This window comes from Mercenaria mercenaria, chromosome 4 (genome assembly GCF_021730395.1).
Source record: "Mercenaria mercenaria strain notata chromosome 4, MADL_Memer_1, whole genome shotgun sequence".
Taxonomy (NCBI): Eukaryota; Metazoa; Mollusca; class Bivalvia; order Venerida; family Veneridae; genus Mercenaria; species Mercenaria mercenaria.
In genome coordinates this window covers 76,664,193-76,687,500 of record NC_069364.1, presented here as the reverse complement: position 1 = coordinate 76,687,500, position 23,308 = coordinate 76,664,193, and the positions used below count along the sequence as shown (strand labels likewise).

Genomic DNA, 23,308 nt, shown 5'->3' with positions numbered 1-23,308 from the left:
TTGTGTGCAAGTTTGGTTAAATTCAAATCATAAACGAAGCTGCTATTGTGTAGACAAGGTCAAAATAGCTAATTCTGGCCCTTTCAGGGGCCATAACTCTGGAACCCATAAGAGAAAGTGCACCAAAACTTTAACCAAGGTGGGGACGCGGAAAGACGCCGACGCCGGGGTGAGTAGGATAGCTCTCCTTATACTTCGTATAGTCGAGCTAAAAAACGTATGCCTTGCAGTTTCAGACAAGAAGATTTTTAAAGTTTTTTCCAATATAAGTCTACGTAAAACCCGAGACCCCCTGGGTCTGGGCCTCTTTTCACCCCAGGGGCATAATTTGAATAATTTTGGACCACAAGGCAATGCAACATACTAAATATCAAAGGCCTAGGTCGTGTGGTTTTAGATAAGAAGATTTTTAAAGTTTTTTCCTATTTAAGTCTATGTAAAACTTGTGATCCCCGGGGAGGGGCCTCTTTTCACCTAAGGTGCATAATTTTAACAATCTTCATAGAGGACCAGAAGATGATGTCACATGCCAAATATCAAGGCTCTTCGCCTTAGGGTTTTGGACAAGAAGATTTTTAAAGTTTTTCCTTTTGGTTGCCATGGCAACCACAGTCCTGCATGGCATTCAATTCTTTGAACAATTTTGAAAGGAGGCCACCCAAGGATCATTCCTGTGAAGTTTGGTATAATTCTGCTCAGTGGTTTTCAAGAGGAAGATTTTTTTAGAAACTGTTGACGGACGCACGCCGCACTATGGACACTGAGCAGTCACAAAAGCTCACCATGAGCCTTTGGCTCAGGTGAGCTAAAAATCTGAGTCTGCTACCAGGTAGAGATAGGTCCAAATACACCTCAAAAGTGGATGTAGCATGCATGTTGTAATACAGAAAAGTGGTCTCGATTTTTCCCTACGACCATTAATAAAAGGTTACAATATAAGCTATTAGTAACAACAAAGGGAAGTAATTCTTAACTAGGGACCTGGTTCTTGCACATGTTACTCCTTCTCATGATGGTGAACAAAAGTTATATCAAAATCCCTCCATGCATAAAGAAGAAATGCTCCAGACAAGGTCATTCTTGTATCTGACTTTTGGCCTCTAAGTGTTACCTTGACCTTAGACCTAGAGACCTGGTTCTTGCGCATGACACTTAGTCTTATGGTGGTAAACATTTGTGCCAATTTACATCAAAATCCCTCCATGCATGAAGAAGAAATGCTCCAGACAAAGTTGTCATTCTTGTATCCTTTGACCTCTAAGTGTGACCTTGACCTCAGACCTAAGGACCTGATTCTTGCGCATGACACTCCGTCTCATGATGGTGAACAATTTTGCCAAGTAACATCAAAATCCCTCCATGCATGAAGAAGAAATGCTCCGGAAAAAGTCATTATTGAATATGACCTTTGACCTCAGTGTGACCTTGACTTTAGACCCAGGGACCTGTTTCTTGCGCATGACACTCCGTCTCATGATGGTGAACATTTGTACCAAGTTACATTAAAATCCCTCCATGCATGAAGAAGATATGCTCCGGACAAAGTTTGTGGATGCCGCCCATCCACCAGGGGCGTTCCTATAATATGTGGGCCATCATGGCCCTTGATTGCTCACCTGAGTTACACTGCTTGCTTGAACAGTTTTGGAAGATAATTATGTATATAATTTTATTGTGATTTTATTTTTTTTTAACTGGCAAGAAAAAATAAACAAGAGGGTCATGATGAGCCTATATCGCTCACCTGTTAAACCTGGCCTTGGAATCATCAAGATAAACATTTTGACCAAGTTTCATGAAGATAGGGTCATAAACGTGGCCTCTACAGTGTTAACAAGCTTTTCCTTCGATTTGAGCAAGTGACCTAGTTTCAGACCCCACATGACCCAGTTTCGAACTTGGCCTATGAATCATCAAGATAAACATTCAAGTTTCGTGAAGATAGGGTCATAACTATGACCTCTCCAGTGTTAACAAGATTTTCCTTCGATTTGAGCGGGTGACCTAGTTTATGACCCCACATGACCCAATTTCCAAATTTGCCTAGGAATAATCAAGATAAACATTCTGACCAAGTTTCATGAAGTTATGGTCATAAATGTGGCCTAAAGAGTGTTAACAAGCTTTCCCAATGATTTGACCGGGTGACCTAGTTTTTAACCCCATATGACCCAGTTTTGAAACTGGCATAGGAATCATCAAGATAAACATTCTGACCAAGCTTCAAGAAGATAAGGTCATAAATGTGGCCTCTAGGGTGTTAACAAGCTTTTCCTTCGATTTGATCTGGTGACCTAGTTTTTGACTCCACATGACCCTGTTTCTAACTTGGCCTAGAGATCATCAAGATAAACATTCTGTGCAAGTTTGTATCAAATCAATGCATAAATGAAACCTCTATATGGCTGAAAGTGTCAAAATAGAAACTTTTGCTCCTTTCAAGGGCAGCAACTCTAGAACCAATGATGGAATCTTGCTGGTTTTCGAAAGGAACCAAGATCTTATTGTGACTTAAGTTGTGTGTAAGCGTGAAAGGATCAAAACAGAAACTTTTTCCCCTTTCCGGGGCAGTAACTTTAGAACCAATGATGGAATCTTGCCGGTTTTTCGAAAGGAACCAAGATCTTATTGTGACTTAAGTTGTGTGCAAGTGTGGTTAAAATCAAATGCAAAATGTCACTTCTTTTGTGTTCACAAAGTAAAAATTAACTAATTTTGGCTCTTTTAGGGGACAATCAGGGGCCGTAACTCTGGAACCTATGACTGAATTTGACAAATTCATCATGGAATCCAAGATCTATTGTTGTTAAAGATATTTTGCAAGTTTGTATCAAATCAAACCATAAAATTTAATAAAGTCCCTATATGGCTGCAAAAGCCAAAATAGCAAATTTTGGCCCTTTAAGGGGCCATAATTCTGGAACCAAAGAAGGGATCTGGCCAATTTTCGAAAGGAACCGAAATATTCTGCCAATACAAATTGTGTGCAAGTTTGATTAAAATCAACTGCATGTGTGGTCACTATCGTGTTCACGAGCCAAAATAGCACATTTTGGCCCTTTAAGGGGCCAAAACTCTGGAACCCATGATGGAATCTTGCCAGTTTTCGAAAGGAACCTAGGTATTATGCCAATACAAGTTGTGTGGAAGTTTCATCAAAACTGATTGCAAAATGTGGTCTCTATCGTGTTCACAAGAAATTGTAAATAGACGGACGATCACAAAAGCTCACCTTGTCACTACGTGACATGTGAAGTGACATGTGAATAGTGGCAGGTGAGCTAACAAGAGGACCATGATGGTCCTGAATCGCTCACCTCTTCCACATGACCCAGTTTGGAGTATGACGTCGTTTTTTCTATTATTTGACATAGTGACCTAGTTTTTGAGCTCATGTGACCCAGTTTTTGAACTTGACCTAGATATTATCAAGATAAAAATTCTGACCAATTTTCATGAAAATCCACTGAAAATATGGTCTCTAGAGAAGTCACAAGGTTTTTCTATTATTTGACCTATTGACCTAGTTTTCGAAGGTACGTGACCCTGTTCTGAACTCTATCTAGATATCATCAAGGTGAACATTCTCACTAATTTTCATGAAGATCTCATGAAAAATATGGCCTCTAGAGAGGTAACAAGGTTTTTCTATTTTTTATATCTACTGGCCTAGTTTTTGACCGCACGTGACCCAGTTTCGAAACTGACCTAGATATCATCAAGGTGAACATTCAGATCAATTTTCATGAAGATCCATTGAAAAATATGGCCTCTAGAGAGGTCAAAAGATTTTTCTAATTTTAGACCTACTGACCTAGTTTTTGACCGCAGTTGACCCAGTTTCAAACTTGACCTAGATATCATCAAGATGAACACTCAGACCAACTTTCATACAGATCCCATGAAAAGTATGGCCTCTAGAGAGGTCACAAGGTTTTTTTATTATTTGACCTACTGACCAAGTTTTTTAAGGCAGGTGACCCAGTTTCAAACTTGACCTAGATATCATCAAGGTGAACATTCTGACCAATTTTCATGAAGATCCATTCAAAGGTATGGCCTCTAGAGAGGTCACAAGGTTTTTCTATTTCAAGACCTACTGACCTAGTTTTTGATCGCAGTTGACCCAGTTTCAAACTTGACCTATATATCATCAAGATAAACACTCAGACCAACTTTCATACAGATCCCATGAAAAATATGGCCTCTAGGGAGGTCACACAATTTTTTCATTATTTCACCTAGTGACCTACTTTTTGATGGCACGTGACCCACTTTCGAACTTGACCTAGATATCATCAAGATGAACAACATTCTGACCATATTTTATGGAGATCCATTCACAAGTATGGCCTCTAGAGAGGTCAAAAGGTTTTTCTATTATTTGACCTAATGACCTAGTTTTGGATTGCATGTGACCCAGTTTCAAATCTGACTTAGATATCATCAAGGTGAACATTCTGACCAATTTTCATGAAGATCGATTGAAAAATATGGCCTCTAGGGAGGTCACAAGGATTTTCTATTTTTAGACCTACTGACCTAGTTTTGGACCGCAGTTGACCCAGTTTCGAACTTGACCTAGATATCATCAAGATGAACATTCTGACCAATTAGCATGCAGATCCCATTAAAAATATGGCCTCTACAGAGGTCACAAGGTTTTTCTATTATTTGACCTACTGACCTAGTTTTTGATGGCATGTGACCCACTTTCAAACCTGACCTAGATATCATCAAGGTGAACATTCTGACCAATTTTCATGAAGATCTCATGAAATATATGGCCTCTAGAGAGGTCACAAGGTTTTTCTATTTTTAGACATGCTGACCTAGTTTTTGACCGCACGTGACCCAGTTTGGAACTTGACCTAGATATCATCAAGATGAATATTCAGACCAACTTTCATACAGTTCCCATGAAAAATATGGCCTTTAGAGAGGTCACAAGGTTTTTCTATTATTTGACCTACTGACCTAGTTTTTGATGGCACGTGACCCAGTTTCGAACTTGACCTAGATATCATCAAGATAACAAGAGGACCATGATGGTCCTGAATCGCTCACCTCTTCCCACATGACCCAGTTTTGAGTATGACGTAGTTTTTTCTATTATTTGACATAGTGACCTAGCTTCTGAGCTCATGTGACCCAGTTTTGAACTTGACCTAGATATTATCAAGGTAAAAATTCTGACCAATTTTCATGAAGATCCATTGAAAAATATGGTCTCTAGAAAGGTCACAAGGTTTTTCTATTATTTGACCTATTGACCTAGTTTTCAAAGGTACGTGACCCTGTTTTGAACTTTACCTAGATATCATCAAGGTGAACATTCTCACTAATTTTCATGAAGATCTCATGAAAAATATGGCCTCTAGAAAGGTCACAAGGTTTTTCTATTTTTATACCAACCGGGCTAGTTTTTGACCGCACGTGACCCAGTTTCGAAACTGACCTAGATATCATCAAGGTGAATATTCAGATCAATTGTCACGAAGATCCATTGAAAAATATGGCCTCTAGAGAGGTCAAAAGATTTTAATAATTTTAGACCTACTGACCTAGTTTTTGACCGCAGTTGACCCAGTTTCAAACCTGACCTAGATATCATCAAGATGAACATTCAGACCAACTTTCATACAGATCCCATGAAAAGTATGGCCTCTAGAGATGTCACAAGGTTTTTTTATTATTTGACCTATTGACCTAGTTTTTTAAGGCATGTGACCCAGTTTCAAACTTGACCTAGGTATCATCAAGGTGAACACTCTGACCAATTTTCATGAAGATCCATTGAAAAATATGGCCTCTAGAGAGGTCACAAAGTTTTTCTATTTCAAGACCTACTGACCTAGTTTTTGATCGCAGTTGACCCAGTTTCAAACTTGACCTATATATCATCAAGATTAACATTCAGACCAACTTTCATACAGATCCCATGAAAAATATGGCCTCTAGAGAGGTCACAACGTATTTTCATTATTTGACCTACTGACCTACTTTTTGAGGACACGTGAAGTACTTTCGAACTTGACCTAGATATCATCAAGATGAACATTCTGACCAATTTTTATGGAGATCCATTCACAAGTATGGCCTCTAGAGAGGTCACAAGGTTTTTCTATTTTTAGACCTACTGACCTAGTTTTTGACCGCACATGACCCTGTTTCCAACTTGACCTAGATATCATCAAGATGAACATTCAGACCAACTTTCATACAGATCCCATGAAAAATATGGCCTTTAGAGAGGTCACAAGGTTTTTCTATTATTTGACCTACTGACCTAGTTTTTGACGACATGTGACCCACTTTCGAACTTGACCTAGATATCATCAAGATGAACATTCAGACCAACTTTCATACAGATCCCATGAAAAATATGGCCTCTAGAGCAGTCACAAAGTTTTTCTATTATTTGACCTACTGACCTAGTTTTTGATGGCACGTGACCCACTTTCGAACTTGACCTAGATATCATCAAGGTGAACGTTCTGATCAATTTTCATGAAGATCTTTTGAAATATATGGCCTCTAGAGAGGTCACAAGGTTTTTCTATTTTTAGACCTACTGACCTAGTTTTTGAAGGCACGTAACCCAGTTTCAAACTTGACCTAGATATCATCAAGATGAACATTCTGACCAATTTTCATGAAGATCTTGTGAGATATATGGCCTGTAGAGAGGTCACAAGGTTTTTCTATTTTTAGACATACTGACCTAGTTTTTGATGGCAAAAGTTTACGGATGGACGGACGACGGACGCTGCTTTATCACAAAAGCTCACCTTGTCACTATGTGACAGGTGAGCTAAAAATTCTGACTAATTTTCATGAAGATCCATTGAAAAATATGGCCTCTAGGGAGGTCACAAGGTTTTTCTATTTTTAGACCTACTGACGGTTTCGAACTTGACCTAGATATCATCAAGGTGAACATTCTGACCAATTTTCATGAAGATCTTGTGAAATATATGGCCTCTAGACAGGTCACAAGGTTTTTCTATTTTTAGACCTACTGACCTAGTTTTTGATGGCACGTGACCCAGTTTCGAACTTGACCTAGATATCATCAAGGTGAACATTCTGACATTTCATAAAGATCCCATGAAAAATGTGACCTCTAGAGTGGTCACAAGCAAACGTTTACAGACGCACGGACGGACGACGGGTGCAGCGCGATCACAAAAGCTCACCTTGTCACTTTGTGACAGGTGAGCTAATAAAACAAGAAGATGCTTTTGTAGAAAAGTGCATGTCTCCCCCAATGCATAGTAGTAATAGGCAAGAAGTCAAAAGGGGGCAGAAGCAAAAGTCCAAGAGACACCGATGGTTGGCTGCAACAGGGATCATCTACTCTGCATGTCCAATCATCCCAAGAAGTTTCAACATTCTGGGTCTAGTGGTTCTCAAGTATTGGTTTGGGAACGGTTTTCCATGTTCTGACCCCTGTGACTTTGACCTTTGATCAAGTGACCCCCAAAATAATAGGGGTCATCTACTTTGTAAGCCCTATCACCCAATAAAGTTTAAAGGTTCTAGGTCAAATGGTTCTCCATTTATTGACCGAAAATGAAGTGTGACAAGCAGATGGCCCCTGTGACCTTTGATGGAGTGGCCCAAAAACAATAGGGGTCATCTACTCTGTAAGTCCTATCACCCTATTAAGTTTGAAGGTTTTGGGTCAAATGGTTCTCCAGTCAAGCTAAAAATGGTATATATTTTAAGGTATGCGGTACACAAATAAGTAAGTTCTATATAACATTGCTACTAAAATATATCAAATATTGATGCGTGGTAAGCTCATATAATTTTGGTATCATTTGAAAGTGTATTGTCTACTGAAAGACGAAAATATGAATTAAATGACAAAATATGTTACAGAATTTTTGTTTTTTTATTTTATTGTTATTTGTGGACTGGATACCTTCAGACATTTATATCATATTCATCACCATAAAATATACAGAGCAAAATTATCAGATTACAAGCCTTTCATCAATTTCAGAAAACAGCACATTTGTAATCATTTTCTTAAAACATACACTCAACATTAAAAACATGAAATAAATGAAAAAGAGAAACATACCAAAGAAGTATTTTCTGATGCCAGCATACATTGTGCATAACAGTAACAGTACTTTGACTGGAACACACAGAAGTCCAACACCTAAAACTAAATTATTTTAAGCTCATTACTTCCTACATAGTGTGTAGCATCAATGAATGGCTTTCTGTTGAATTTTTACATAATTATAAACCTTACTGACCAGAAATCAATTTTGTTTAAATGTATAGAATGGAAGTCGAAAATGACGTGGACTGAAAGTCACAGCATTTTGTCAAACTTTTCATCATTTTTTTTTGCTATCTGAGGGATTTTCATGAAATAAAAAGTGTTAATACTTAGAAATGAGCAGGTTTGCAACAGCAATATTGAAGACCAATACTCTAAATAAATAAGTCATACTAGCATTTGATTTTACTGATCAGTAACTTTTTCTGTTGGTAGAGATATATTTCATTTTACTGTGAACACATATAAATCTCACACATTGAGCAGGAAGATAATCATCAACAAGAGCTGTCACAGGAGACAGCGAGCTCGACTATTTCGATGCTGGATAGTGAAACTGGGCACCGCGCTCGACTATTTCGATGCTGGATAGTGAAACTAGGCACATCTGAGGAAACTGGGGCTGTCACTGGAGTAAATTTTTACTCCAATGGTGGATGAAGATATTGCACAATAGCTTGAGTCTGTGTCAAAAATATTAAGTAATAAGAGAGGTAAAGATAAAGTGTATCAAAACACTATATAAGTATAATTCTAAGCAAAAAGGGGGCTAATTCATAAAATATTGGTGCAAGAGTTATGCACCTTGTGTCATATGATGTGGGTAATGATGTGGAACAACTACTTCAAGTTTGAATCAAATGCATTTCGTAATAACTGAAATATAGTGAAAATGCATCAAAATTAACCTTAAATTCTAAGTAAAAGGGGACATAATTCATGAACTAGAAATGTGTCCATGGGACACAGATGCCCCCACTACATGACAAAGGACACAGATCAACTAACTCATTTCTCTTCGTGATGACTGTAGGTAAAATATTTTCGGAGGTACGCACGACAAAACATTAAAATGACAATTTTTTCCTAGGTCAGGGGCCATAACTCCTACAATACTGAATGAATCCAGATGCGAAACCCCAGGTGCACATGCTGACCAACATTCCTGTAAACTTTGGTGACTCTAGGTCAAATACTTTCGGAGCTACGTGCGACACAACATTAAAATGACCAATTTTTTACTAAGTCAGGGGTCATAACTCCTACACGACTGAATGAATCCGGAGGCGAAACCCCAGGTGCACAACTACACATGCTGACCAACATTCCTGTAAAGTTTGTGACTCTACATCAAATACTTTTGGGGCTAGGCGCGACACAACACTAAAATGACCAATTTTTACAAAGTCAGGAGCCATCACTCCTACACGACTGAATGAATCCGGACGCAAAACCCCAGGTGCACAACTACACATGCTGACCAACATTCCTGTAAAGTTTTGTGACTCTACGTCAAATACTTTTGGAGCTACGCGCAACACAACATTCTCAGACGGACGGACGGAAGGACAAGGGCAAATCTATATGCCACCCCCCCCCCCCCCCCCCCCCACCAAAAGTGGGGGCATAAAAACTGGTGCCAGAGTTATGCATCTTGTGTCATATGATGTGGGTGGTAAGGTGGAACAACTATAATTTTTAAGTTTGAATCAAATCCATTTAGTAATGACTGAGATAGAGCGAAAGTGTATCAAAACTTTAACCTGAAATTCTAAGTAAAAAATGGGAATAATTCATGAAGTATTAGAGCAAGAGTTATGGCTCTTATGTCATATGATGTGGGCGATAATGAGGAAAAACTACTCTTAGTTTAAAGCAAATCCATCAAGTAATTACGGAGATAAAGAGAAAAAAGAGAAAGTGTAAAAAAAACTTTAACCAAGGTGGGGATGCGGAAAGATGCCGACGCCGGGTTGAGTAGGATAGCAATAGGATACCTGTTTGTGAGGGCTCACTTTCACATTCATCACTGCCAGATTCTTGTGCAAGTTCGTTTTCTCCCCCAAATATGGATATATTTAGACCTGATATATATATACACCTTTATAACTCAATAATAAACATCAAAGAAATACACGGGTAATCAGAAGACGTTTTAGATCAAGATATCAGCACATACAACTGGCTTCTTCATTTGGAAAACCTATATTCAAAATATGTTCATGATTTATGACTGCCAAAACAATGCATTGTCAAGATATAGGCTGTTTGCTACAACATATGGCAGACCAGTAAGAGATTTACATAGCAAGCTTGCTAGTTAGTATCATAAATAAATGTAGGACGAAACACCAAAAAGACAACCTCTTCCATCACTTTTCAATTTCAGATAGGCATTGTATCATGTTCAGATAACCAAATCATACTACTCATATTGTCAAAACCCTGAATTTTAGTTCTTTCCTAATTTGAACAAAAAAAAATATAAAAAATATTACCATCAAAATATTGAAGTTTTAGAAAAATCTGACTTCAAATTAAACATTCAAATTTGCTGACTCAAAATCTCCAGCATGAAAATACAACGCTGATAAAATGTTTGGCAGTAGTGTTTAATACCTTTCTGCTGGTCTGTACAGCTCCTGCAGCCCTCATTCAGCACATTTTGTTTCCAGTCATCTAAAAGGATTCCACTTACAAAATAAAGACTGCTGTCGTTGGAATAAAGATTGCTGTCATTGGTAAACTTAATGCTAGTATTATCAGCAATCACCCTGAAGGTTTGTGTTACATTCACATCATGTCCAGTATACCCACAAAAGTTCCGACCTATAAATAATAAGAATGATATCATGAAACTGAACGTCTTGAAGCTCTTAAGGAGATGAATAAAAAAAGTCCAGGTTCAGATGGTATTTCTGTTGAATTTTATAAAATATTTTGGACAGAGATTAAAACATTCTTTATTCAATCTATTAACTACTCTTGTAACACTGGACATCTGACTAGTTTACAGAAACAACGTATTATTTCACTTTTGCTGAAACCAAATAAAGACACACAAATTTTAAGTAATTGCATATATGTGATCTCCCATGCGGGAGGGTCAAAATCCCGATTTTTTTCACCTTGCCTCCCGTCTAAAACCTTAATTCTCCCGCTTTTCAAAAAATTTCAATTTTCAGACTTTTTCCTCACAGCACTTTTATTGTGACTGGGTTGGTAATTACCGAGGACTGCCAAACATGTTTACACAGTAAACCAAAGCATCACCAACTGTTGTGTATGACACATGTTTGACACACATGTAGCTGAAGGAAAGAGTTGTTTTTCACACGTGAATTTCAATAACATGATTAGACTAATTGTTTGTTTTAATAAGGGATTAGACAAGCAGGGCTTTTACCACCTGTCTCACGGGGCCGAAGATCTGTCCGTTCTCAATGGCAATAATCAGGCTCCATTTTTTACCAATTTGAAGCAAAAAAACTCCAGTCATAAGAAATAATTCCCAGCTGAAATGAATTTTTGATTATTCATAGAAAAGTTTTGTCCGGTAATGAAATCACACAAATGATGATGTATTAAAACCTTCCAAAACACATTCATACAGCAACATTTATCGAATAAAGTACCAACCTTGTTGGTTCTTTTACCATTAAAATCAAATGTCAAATATTTTCGCGACCCGATTTTTTTCACCCGAACAAACACACTCTACATTTTGGACAATGTAGTTTAATTGTGGTAAAAACCTTCTAGGTAAGTGGAGTGTAAACAAAAGTTTATTCTACTTTTGCAAAGACTATTAAGAATCAGCCACCTAGAAAGAAAATCTTGAAAAATAAATTCTAAATTTCACTAGGGGATAGGCCTACCTTAAAGGACATCGGACATTATGCTAGGGATTTTGCCCTAAGTTCAATGCTATTTCTTGACTTCAGTAGCTGATCGTTTTATATAACAGCTTCAAATACTGATAAATAAGTTATATTCCTATCAAACTGTCACAAAAAATAGTTTTATTTTATATTTGTTTTCTTGAAATTCGAACAGTTTGTAACTAAGGGTCATATTTTTGAAAAATTTAAAATGTGTATTTTTCGTTAAAATAAGCATTGGTATTTAAGGTATGTCTACTATGAAATATTTTAACACAATAAATAAACTGATACCATGCAGATTATCAGTTTTATTGACATTTTTGAAAATAAACAAAACGGAAAAAATAAAAGTGGAACAAAACATTTGGTCCCTGACTGTACTTCAGTTATTTCCACCCGAGTGCCTATGATAACACTGATGCATTGACCATATCCTATTGTTTGTTTTCTATACATCTATTGCTATACTGTATTTATACACATGTACAATACTGACCGGGCATTATGTGGAGGATTATTATTGAATACATGCAGTGGTGTAGCTGGCCATACATTGGCGTAGTTGGCCTTTTTCAGTTGAAACGGAGGGGTGCAGGAGACTGCCTATTCCACTGCGGGTTCAGGGATGCCTTACTTTTAGCATTTTATATCAGTGAAACTTCACTAGCTAGTATCAACATTTATATAGATATTCTTGTGGTGTCTGTGTTAGTTCTTTGAGGTCCTTACTAGTATTTCGGTTGGCTTCGAAATAAGTTTCAGACGTATGAGCGAATTGATGTTAATTCTGGGGGTGTCAGTGTTAGTTATGGGTGAGTCAGTATTAGTTCTATGGGTGTCAGTGTAAGTTCTCGAAGCAATTAGATTAGTTAATGAGATGGTGTCTGGTTTAGTTCTGTTAGGGTATAGGATGCTGGATCGAATAAAAGCAAATGTTGCTCTTAAAATGCATTCTAGGTTCGCTTCAACTGTGTCCTTGAAAAATTCATAAGATATACTTATAAAGATCTGTCTGCTTTCTAGCTTCACTTTCTATGTCCCCTATTTGTTTAGTTTAGTGTTTTCTGCACTTGAAATATTTACAAAAATGAATAAAGCTGTAGATATGTAAGGTTTAGGAAACACATGCAATAAGTGTCAAATATATATGTAAAAATTTATTTGCTGACACCCTGTACGTAGTTTTTTTCAATTTTAAACACTTCCCACCTGTGACCAAGTGCCATTTTTGCAGCATACGTATATAACAATTATTTACAAAGGCATGTAAACTATTTTGTTGCGTCACTGGTGGGAAAGATGTTTAAAACGTAAAAATGATTTATGTTCATATTTTAATAGAAAAGAGAATGAGAAAAGTCTACAAAGTCTTCTTTTTTATTCATAAACTTGTAAAATGAAGTCGCATTTATCAAGAAATGGTCTTCAACTATCATAACTATGCAATTTCAGAAGTCTATCCCTATGTCACTTTTTCCTTAATCGGTTAGGCAATCTGAATAGGAAAATGTCCGAGGTCCTTTGTAATTCTTCTGAATGTCTACCAGTAAAACTGGAAAATTAATGTGCTACTTGTTAAAATACAATATATTTTATCCTTTTAGGCTTTTTGAAGTTAAAAAGTAAAGTAATTTATGTCAATAAAAAACCTCCAGTTTTGAGACCCCAACTCCAGCTGAAAAACAGCAAACCTCCAGTTTTGGGATTCTGAACTGATCACATGTATGGTAATTCCTATTTTAAAGTTTATTAAATGTAGATTATAAAATTGCCACTAAAGTCATAGCAAACAAGATAAAAAAGGTTATCAATTCTATCATAAGTAGTGCACAGACAGGATTCAGAAAAGGCAGAAATATAGGTGACAATTTTCGGTTAATATATGAAATAACAGATTTTGCACAACAAAATAAAATACCAGGACTTTTATTGTTTGCAGACTTCGAAAAAGCTTTTGATAAACTTGACCATAACTTTATGATAAGACGTTTAAAACACTTCAATTCTGGTGATTCTCTTATACAGTGGGTAAAATTATTTTATAATGATATAAGCAGCATGGTAATAAATAATGACTGTCTATCAGAACCTTTTTAAATACTACGTGGAGTAAGACAAGGCTGTCCTCTTTTCTCTTCCTTATTTATTATTATTTGCATTGAAATTCTCTCAAACTATATTGATAATGATAAGATCATTAACGGCATAACAGTTAATATTGTTGAAATAAAACCATCCCTATTTGCAGACGATGCAACCTTGATCAATATAAATGGCGCAAAATAATCATTTGAACATGTGTGTCTGGACTGAAACTTAATATTAATAAAAATGTAACTCCAACATCTTTTTGAGAGATACATTAGTGGCTTGGGTAAATATAAATACACAGGACAACAATAAGAGTATAAGTAAACAGGTAATATGGAATAACACATACATAAAACTTGAAAATAAAACATTTTTCTATAAAGACTGGTACGAAAAGGAATAAAGCATTTTGAACATTTATTTGATTACAGAACAAAGGCATTCTATAAACTTGACGAATTCAAATTTTTATATAATATAGAAAATAGACAATCCTTGAAGTATTACAATCTTATATCAAGCATTCCACTATTTGTTAAACAGGCGCTTGAGCAAGAGAATATTTCTTATACATGAAGTGAATTACTTAAGAAATAATTTATAGCAAAAGAGTGCTTTAACACTATTTATGCACGATGGGTGGTTATACATCGGGCGTATTAATTTCATGACGGCGCAGCCCGAGTGAAATTATTTGAACGACGTATTACCACCTGAGTGCATAAATAGTGTTAAAACACGCTTGTGCTATAAATTATTTCGATTCTAATATGCCCTTAACCTAAAACAGTAGATAAAATATAAAAGCGCTCTTTCTTGGTCGCAACAAAAACTTTGATGTCACCGCACGTTAACGTGACGTCATTCTAGCGTAAGAGCGTTTTAACAGAGACAAGCATATTAGAACTGTAGATAAATTACAAGTCAAAAGAACCATATAAACTACTTTACGACATGCAAAGAAACGGATCAAAATGTCAGAAATGAAATGGTCATCAACACATTGTCTTGTTATGGGGAACATTGTTCAGAATCACATGTCAAAGTATTCACTGACCACAGCCTCTTTCACTCAGAAACTTCAGAATTTAAGAGATTCCATGGTGAAAGTTACTTCTAACCTATCACTGTAACCTTAACCTAAGATCAACTGACCTCAAGATCAGTAGAGTCATTCAATGCCCATAAGCTTCATGTGCCTACCAAGTTTGAAGACTGTTGGTCGTGTCCTTCTCAAAATATTGAGCAGAAAAGGTTTTTGTAATGTCACTGTGACAACTGACCTCAAAAACAAGGGTTCATCTACTGCTCATTGGCAACATGCATGCAAAGTTTGAGGGTTGCAGGTCCATTTAAATAAACCAGGAAATGGTTTTTGTACTAATAGTAACTTTGACCTTCACCCTTGACCCAATGCCCATATGCAGTGTGAATATCAAGTTTGAGGATCATAAGTTAAAACATTCTGGAGTTATTGAACCAAAATGGATGTACAGACCACATTCCTACACACAATACATCCCTTCTGTTGACATCTGACATCTACTAATTTTCAAACCAATTAGTTAAATGGACAGTTTTGAAGATACCATCTAATTCATCCAGTCCTGATGTTTTCCTTCAGCATTGTGAAAGAACAAGAAACCAAATTGTAATCAAAGGCCTGAAGGGCCAGAGAGTTGGCTAGTGATTGATGTACTGGTAGTATAGTCTAAATGGCAAGGTTATAATATCAAACAACAGGAATAATGAATACAGGATGCACATGAATGACTGGTTTTGTGGGTAAAAATAATATGCTTCCATGCAACTTATTTCAAAGATTTCTTTTCCTCAGATTATGTATGGTAATAAATCAATGAAATCGATTAAAGTGGTGTATGTATACTGAGGCTTCAATATTAATAATTTTCAAGATTCATACAATTTCCATCAATAATATCAAAGATTCTAACAAACCCATCTAGGAATGACCTGAGAAGGATCAAATCTAGAAATAAAGTAAACCGAAATGGATTTCATGTAAAAGTTACAACTTGGTATCTTCAATATCCTCTGGACAGAAAGTGTGATGGACAAGGTGGCTATAACTATGCTCCCCCATTTTTAGGGACATATCAGAAAAGGGGAAAGAACAAGCATCATTTTCAGTGAATTTATAACCGCTGCCAAATAAGTGGTTTTAGTATATTTTGGAAGATATTTTATTTCTAGATATACCTAAGTTGTGTACAAAAAGACAGAGTATTGAATATACATGTGCTGTCTGAAATACTCTTTTTAAGTTTCCCGTTGGCCGATTTTCGCCAAGAGTCACAGGTATGAATCTTTAAAGATCTGCAATTATTTTGATTGAAATAGCCATCTGCCTGCTTGCTGAAGATTGAACAGACAATATTAAATGTTCAACAAGTTCTACCAGTTTCTGTTTGATTTTAGGTTTTTTTTCCAACTGGACAGAGATTTCGTTACAATAAATATCAATGAAATGGATATTCAACTGATGCCTAGTAAAACTTTGTTTGACATTATACAAGTATTTAAACCTGATATATTTCTCTAAAATTGAAGAGTGGTTTGCAAAAACAAATGTTGAAAGTACAAACTACAATTTGACAGCTGACACTAAGATACTGCCCATGACTACAACGATATATTTTTCGAGTAAACATTTGCTTCCAGCATTATCAAAATGGGAAATTATCGGCTGGTATATACGCATGTAATAAAATTTGAATATGACAATTTATATATTGAGATTTCATAGCGCGGACTGCCATATACAATTTGTAACGGATGGACGAAAGAACTGTTCAGATATTTTATGGCTAAAGGGCCTGGCGATAACCGTGTCATACGTCTTAGGTATTGATCAATCATATTATAAGTGATGTGAATTAAAAGTATACTTACTTTTGTATTTAAAGATATGTAAATGTTACTGTCAATATATAGTGTCATGAATGATTACACTGACAGGAAAATTGCGCATTCGAAACTAAGGGAAGTTACTCGGACTAGCTACCAACTTCGGAAAAGATAACCGATATTAATAAATGCAGTTCTTTTGTAGTTAAAACCATCATTTATTCTATTTCAGACCTGTTTACCCCTTCAAAACCATGTCAGTATTCCCTAAGTCCGTGCACTACACTTTCAATTATTCATTTTGATTCATGTAAACAGACAGGCCCGGACTGGGCTGAAAAATGTTTGAGCCATTTTTACGTGGTCGGTAGCAGGGTGGGTGTGGGGAGGGGTGTTCCTTCCTGCTTTGAATTGCAGTCAGATTTTGAAATGGGCATGGTGGCAGCTGGTAAAAGGGCAAATGTATCAAACTGTAAAGTGGCAATATAGGGGGAAGGTATGGGAGGATACCCCCTCCTGCAAGAAGGGTTTGGGGTATCACCCCAAGAAAATTTTGAAAATGTAGACCCTTGATACAGCCTTTGGTGCATTTTTTAACTGAAAATAATGTTTCAATTTCTAAATATTACCTAGATTCTTATTAGTATTACAATATCCAAAGTATGAATCGATTTTACTTTCTGGTCATGCCTCAGGACTGTAGCATATAAGTCAGATATAGATTCTATGTATGTGTTATAAAAATAAATTCCAGAATCATTTCTGTTACAATAATATCTATCATGTCTGTTACTTGAATGTTAAAATTTCAGAACACAGCTCGATATTTATCCAAAAATATTATATCCGGATACGATTACACTTTTCTAAATACCGCCCAAATCTCCAGTTTCAACAATATGTTTTACAAATTGTGATGATATGAAGATAGTTTAGCAGCATATGGCAGTATCTGACATTTAAGTTTACGGTGACACTCTTATTAAAATCATTTCATGAAAAATTGTTTCATTTCGTCAAAGCAGTTTAGACGATCTACCTTTGATTTCAAAAACTACAAGAAAATACAATTTAATGTTTCGCTGATTTGTTTATTAATTATTTATCGAAAATTAAGAACTAAAATCATTTAATCAGTAGTAACTAAAACAAACCAGTAACTTACTGCTTACTGACTGCAGAATTCAACGCATGTGTCATAATGACATAAACGCAGAATGGGTGTTGGTATCAATTTTTTTGCGACCTGAATCGTAAGCAAATTATCCGAACCAGGCAAAATTCTAGAAAGGTTATGATTTACAACGAATTTTTATGTAGACGTTTCCATTTTCGCCACTCGCGATTTTGCATCATTTTGATCTGGCTGATCTTCATAGTATTTTTTGGTAAACCGAAGTCCGTATTTTCAAACGCAAATTCGTAGAAACTACGGACAATATGTTGTTATAAACAGGTCAAGTGTGTTCGCCGAAAAAGTGCCCAGAATGTAATGAAGTCTTACGGAAGAATTAACGTGCTGCAAATATCTTATTCGGGTCATTTAAAATGAAGTTGTCATAATTTAATTTCATCGATGTTGTAAACTCTTTGAAAAGAGACATTCCAATGCTTTCAGAGGTACCCGACTCAATAAAATACTAGCAGTGTGTTCTGGAACTATATTTTGTCTTTCGCTCGATGTTAAGCGAGCTTGGTAAGTCTGCGCAATTCATGAAATGCACAGCAATAAATTTATTTGCGCAATGATTTTAATTCAAATTACTTTTTGAAATGGGCAGGGTAACAAATGGATAAATTTGGCTAATAAATCAATATGCAGTTTTTATTTGAATTTGTGAACATTATATTTGCTATTCTGTGACATAAGGGCATAAAATTAGTCACCATTATCATATGCGCAAACTAGTATTACCAAATCCCGCAGAATCGTTATACATGCTTACGCTTAATGAGTTACCACGGAAGAAAATACGTGGCTTTATTCGAGTATTGCATAAATACACTTCATAAATTTGACAGATTACATCGTATACTGGTCATATCAAATGGGATTGACATAACTGAACTTCATCCGATCAATGAACTCTTTGAAATTAGAGACATTCTAATGGAACTACATCAATGCACTGTGTTGTTCGTCCATTTAAGAAGAATGAGAAATCGGGCGATTGCAAGGACTCGTCAAACGATTTCAGCGTTAGCCGATTCAAAAATTACGACATATATCACGCTTTAATAGTTTCCATTGGGATATGAAATACATGGCTATGTTTTCGGTATGAAAGAAGGCCTTTCGTACTCAGACTACTATGCCTTGGTTTCTTTCTTAACACAAACAATTAACACTTAGAAATCTACAAAACACTTCACAATAAGTACCCACCAATAAGGAACAAAAGCATCTTCCATGCATCACTATGGAGTCTGTTATCGCCGACAACCACTTGATCACAAGTGTCTGTGTTTTCTTTCTTCACTCTCAATGTTATCCATACTATTACATATATAGTAATCATCACACACAACAGGATAACACCTGCTCCACCAGAGGCTGAAACTGGTGCCACATACGACTGTTCTATAAATGCACAATAAATTTTGTTTTCTTAATATGAAATGCACTTCTACATGTATATGAAAGCTTACCCAGAGAAAATCTGACAATGACCTCAAACAGAGGCTATGCCCTATAAATGCCAATTATATATTTGCATAGATAATTTGCTAGTAATAGTTTTTTTTCTAAAATTAATATCCTCAAACAAAAAATGTTGTCGAGGATAAAGCACACAAGTTCAATGCAGGTAGTGTTACATGGGATAAAAAAAAATGAAAACATTTTTTACAGAAGAAGGAATGGAATACATCAATTGTTCTGATATTTGAGCCATGCCATGAGAAAACCAACATATTGGCTTTGCGACCAGCATGGATCCAGACCAGCCTGCGCATCCGCGCAGTCTGGTCAGGATCCATGCTGTTCGCTAACGGTTTCTCTAATTGCAACAGGGTCTGAAAGCGAACAGCATGGATCCTGACCAGACTGCGTGGATGTGCAGGCTGGTCTGGATCCATGCTGGTCACAAACGCACAATGTTTGTTTACTCATGGTGCGGCTCATTTTTTAATTTGCTTTTTTCATACTGACACTATTTTGGTCATATTGTGACTCTCAAGCTTAAATGACTGAGGAGGACCAAAAGTGGATGTCTGGACCTTCTTTTAAAAGACTGACAGACACCTTAGTAGATTCTGTAGCCCGATATAACCCAGATGGAAATCTTTCTGACATGAAAAAACTTTCGAAGCACAGAAATGAGTGATTCAAAGCACTTTTCTACAGAGACCCTGTGGCCTTTCTATAATAAGTAATTTCAAGGACCTAACAACACTCTTAACATTAAAAAGACACATTCTCTCAGCAAAATTCTAATTAATAATAATTTTCAACTTACCATATATCATACAGCAGAAAAAGAGGGTAGCTGTCATGACCGTCAACACAAAAAATATCAATTCTGTAAATAGTTCCTCATACAATTTTGTAATTTCAAACACTCCAGTAAATGATTTTTTGCTGTGTGTGCAATTCAAAAAACATGTGGTTTCATCTTTACACCTCTGCATGATTGGCAGGTCCATAATTTGTGCTGAAGAAATGAACAAGAATGTATATATATAATAATAACAAGGCAGTCTGAAAGACAGCTATATCCCACATCACTGTTATGGATAGTGAAAGGGTTGATGGAATTTAGTGGAAGCATAGACGTTGTTAAGTATATTTCATAGTCCATGTATGATGACATCAATGAATTTGAAAATCCTTCAAGGGATTTAGGAGATACATAGCGGACACAAAATGGAAGGCTAAAACCTTTGACCTTGAGTTGTGACTTGACCTTGAACCAACATGGCTGAATCATTAGTTCTGCACATGGTCTTGATGAGGTGATCATTTGACCCAAGTTTCATGAAAATCCTTCAAGGGGTTTAGGAGATACAGAGCTCAAACCTTTGACCCGAGTTGTGACCTTGACCTTGAGCCAACATGGCATAATTTTGAGTTCTGCACATGTTCTTGATTAGGTGATCATTTAACTAAAGTTTCATTAAAGTCCTTTAAGGGGATTAAAAGATACAGAGCTCAAACATTTTACCTTGAGTTGTGACCTTGACCTTGAGCTGACATAGTTGACTCACGAGTTCTGCACATTGTCAATCTTGGTGGGGGATTAATAATAATACTAACTTTATTTTAAGAAGGTGACATTTTATAAGTACATAGTATAGAAGCAATTTATTTCTAATACGGCCTTTTATATAAATGTAAATACACAGTATCTACAACAATTAAAAAACAGTAGCACAATTCATACGACAAACACACGAAACAAAATTCGATTTGAAATCATTAAGGTTTTTACCAGAAGTATAAATCAGTGAAATTTATTTTGCATACATGTACACTCATCCATCAATATCATAAAATTTAAGAGCTAACATATGTGGCAACAAGAGCTGTCAGTGGACAGGGTGCTCGACTATTCTCAGTGCTTGATAGTATAATATAAGCTACAAGTAAAACTATAACATTACAATAAGAATATTCTAAGTAAAAAAGGGGCCATAATTCAGTCAAAATGCTCAATAGAGTTGCCTCCTCCTTTTTACAGACTGGGGTCATGATGGTAAACAAGTATGCAAAATATCAAAGCAATATCTCAATGGACTTTGAAAATATTTGATAAGCAAACTTTAACATTTATTCTAAGTCGAAAAGGGGCCATAATTCAGTCAAAATGCTTGACAGAGCTGCCTCCTCCTTTTTACAGACTGGGGTCATGATGGTAAACAAGTATGCAAAATATCAAAGCAATATCTCAATGGACTTTAAATATATTTGGGGTGGTACGCAAACTTTAACATTTATTCTAAGTCGAAAAGGGGCCATAATTGAGTCAAAATGCTTGACAGAGTTGCCTCCTCCTTTTTACAGACTGGGGTCATGATGGTAAACAAGTATGCAAAATATCAAAGCAATATCTCAATGGACTTTGAAAATATTTGGGGTGGTACACAAACTTTAACATTTGTGTGACGTTCACGCTCACGCCGGGGCGAGTAGGATAGCTCCCTATTCTTCGAATAGTCGAGCTAAAGATTTGAAAAAATCATCAGAACAATATGTAAAAAAAAACCATCTTGGCAATCCTTCATTTTGCATTTAAATGTTGATAAATCATCTTGCAGCTTATGTTTGATGGAACTGAATTCCATAAATGTGTGGCTTTGTATGAAAATGTTTGTTTCAAGTAGTTTGTTCGGGGCTTCAACAGAGAAAGATCTTTACATGCTGAAGAACAAATATTATATCTATCGTTATGAGCAAGAAAATAAGTGTGACATATAGTTTGGTACAAGGTTATGGTCACATTAAAAATCAGTACAGCCATGTGATAATTGCGTCTGTTTTCAAAAGTGAGTAAATTTAGATTTCTGAACACACTATTCACAATATTTTTTTTCCATGATTACACGAATTGCTCTCTTTTTGTATATTTATATATTTTATCAGCATCTGATTTACAGGCAAGCCACAATTCAGTATTGCAATAGTCCACGGTTGACATAATATATGCATTATAATTTAGCATCTTCATTTCATCTGTCAAAAAGTAAGAAATTCTTTTTAAAAGTGCAACTGTTGAGTTAGTTTAATCACAACATAGCAAACTTGAGTATGCCACTTTAAATTTTATCAATACATATTCCAAGAATAATCCGACTTATTCAATAATACTTTTTTCAATTATCGTTCTTTTGATAAACAACTTATAATTTGTAATTAGAAGCATACATTTCGGTTTTTTTCCTTGATGCAATGACATATTATTAATTTTGCAACATGTGTCCATAAGGCTAAGATTATTTTGGAGCTCTTGTTATAGAACTGAAATATCAATGTCAGATTTATACACAGTGTAATAGTCAGCATACATGTCAATATCAATAGTGTCTGAAATGAGTGTCATATCATTTATACATAGAATAAATATTAAACTTGAGCCTTGTGGAAATCCAGACTTTACAAGCAGTTTTTTTAGAATATAAATATCTAATTTTAACTAGCTGAGTTCTTTTCAACAGATAATTTCAGTGAGTTATCTGTGAAGTGATAAAGCTTTAGTTTGTGTAGTATGCCCGTTTCTCGTCGATTCAAGCTTCCTCATCGATTTGAGCCTATGTGTTTTAGTAGAATTCATGCTCATGTAGCATGTTCTTCCATCAGAAACTTGTGTCATGTACATTTTAAAATGCCTTGGAAAATATTAGTCATGAAACCACTGAAAAATTGAGTAATTACCTGTTTTAATATTTT

General features: G+C 35.9%; 1 protein-coding gene across 4 annotated transcripts in view; it reads right to left on the bottom strand.

Moving 5' to 3' along the window:
• The window catches only part of LOC123552200 (uncharacterized), a 173,674-nt gene that overhangs the window by 63,711 nt on the left and 86,655 nt on the right, over window positions 1–23,308 (bottom strand). For all 4 annotated transcript variants that reach the window (XM_053541721.1, XM_053541723.1, XM_053541722.1 and 1 more), the window contains exons 20-24: window positions 20,382–20,576; window positions 19,310–19,504; window positions 10,700–10,909; window positions 10,078–10,164; window positions 8,093–8,179 (exon numbers count right to left, since the gene is read on the bottom strand). In XM_053541721.1, coding sequence (XP_053397696.1) covers window positions 8,093–8,179; window positions 10,078–10,164; window positions 10,700–10,909; window positions 19,310–19,504; window positions 20,382–20,576 — 774 coding nt within the window. The remainder of the gene's footprint in view (window positions 1–8,092; window positions 8,180–10,077; window positions 10,165–10,699; window positions 10,910–19,309; window positions 19,505–20,381; window positions 20,577–23,308) is intronic.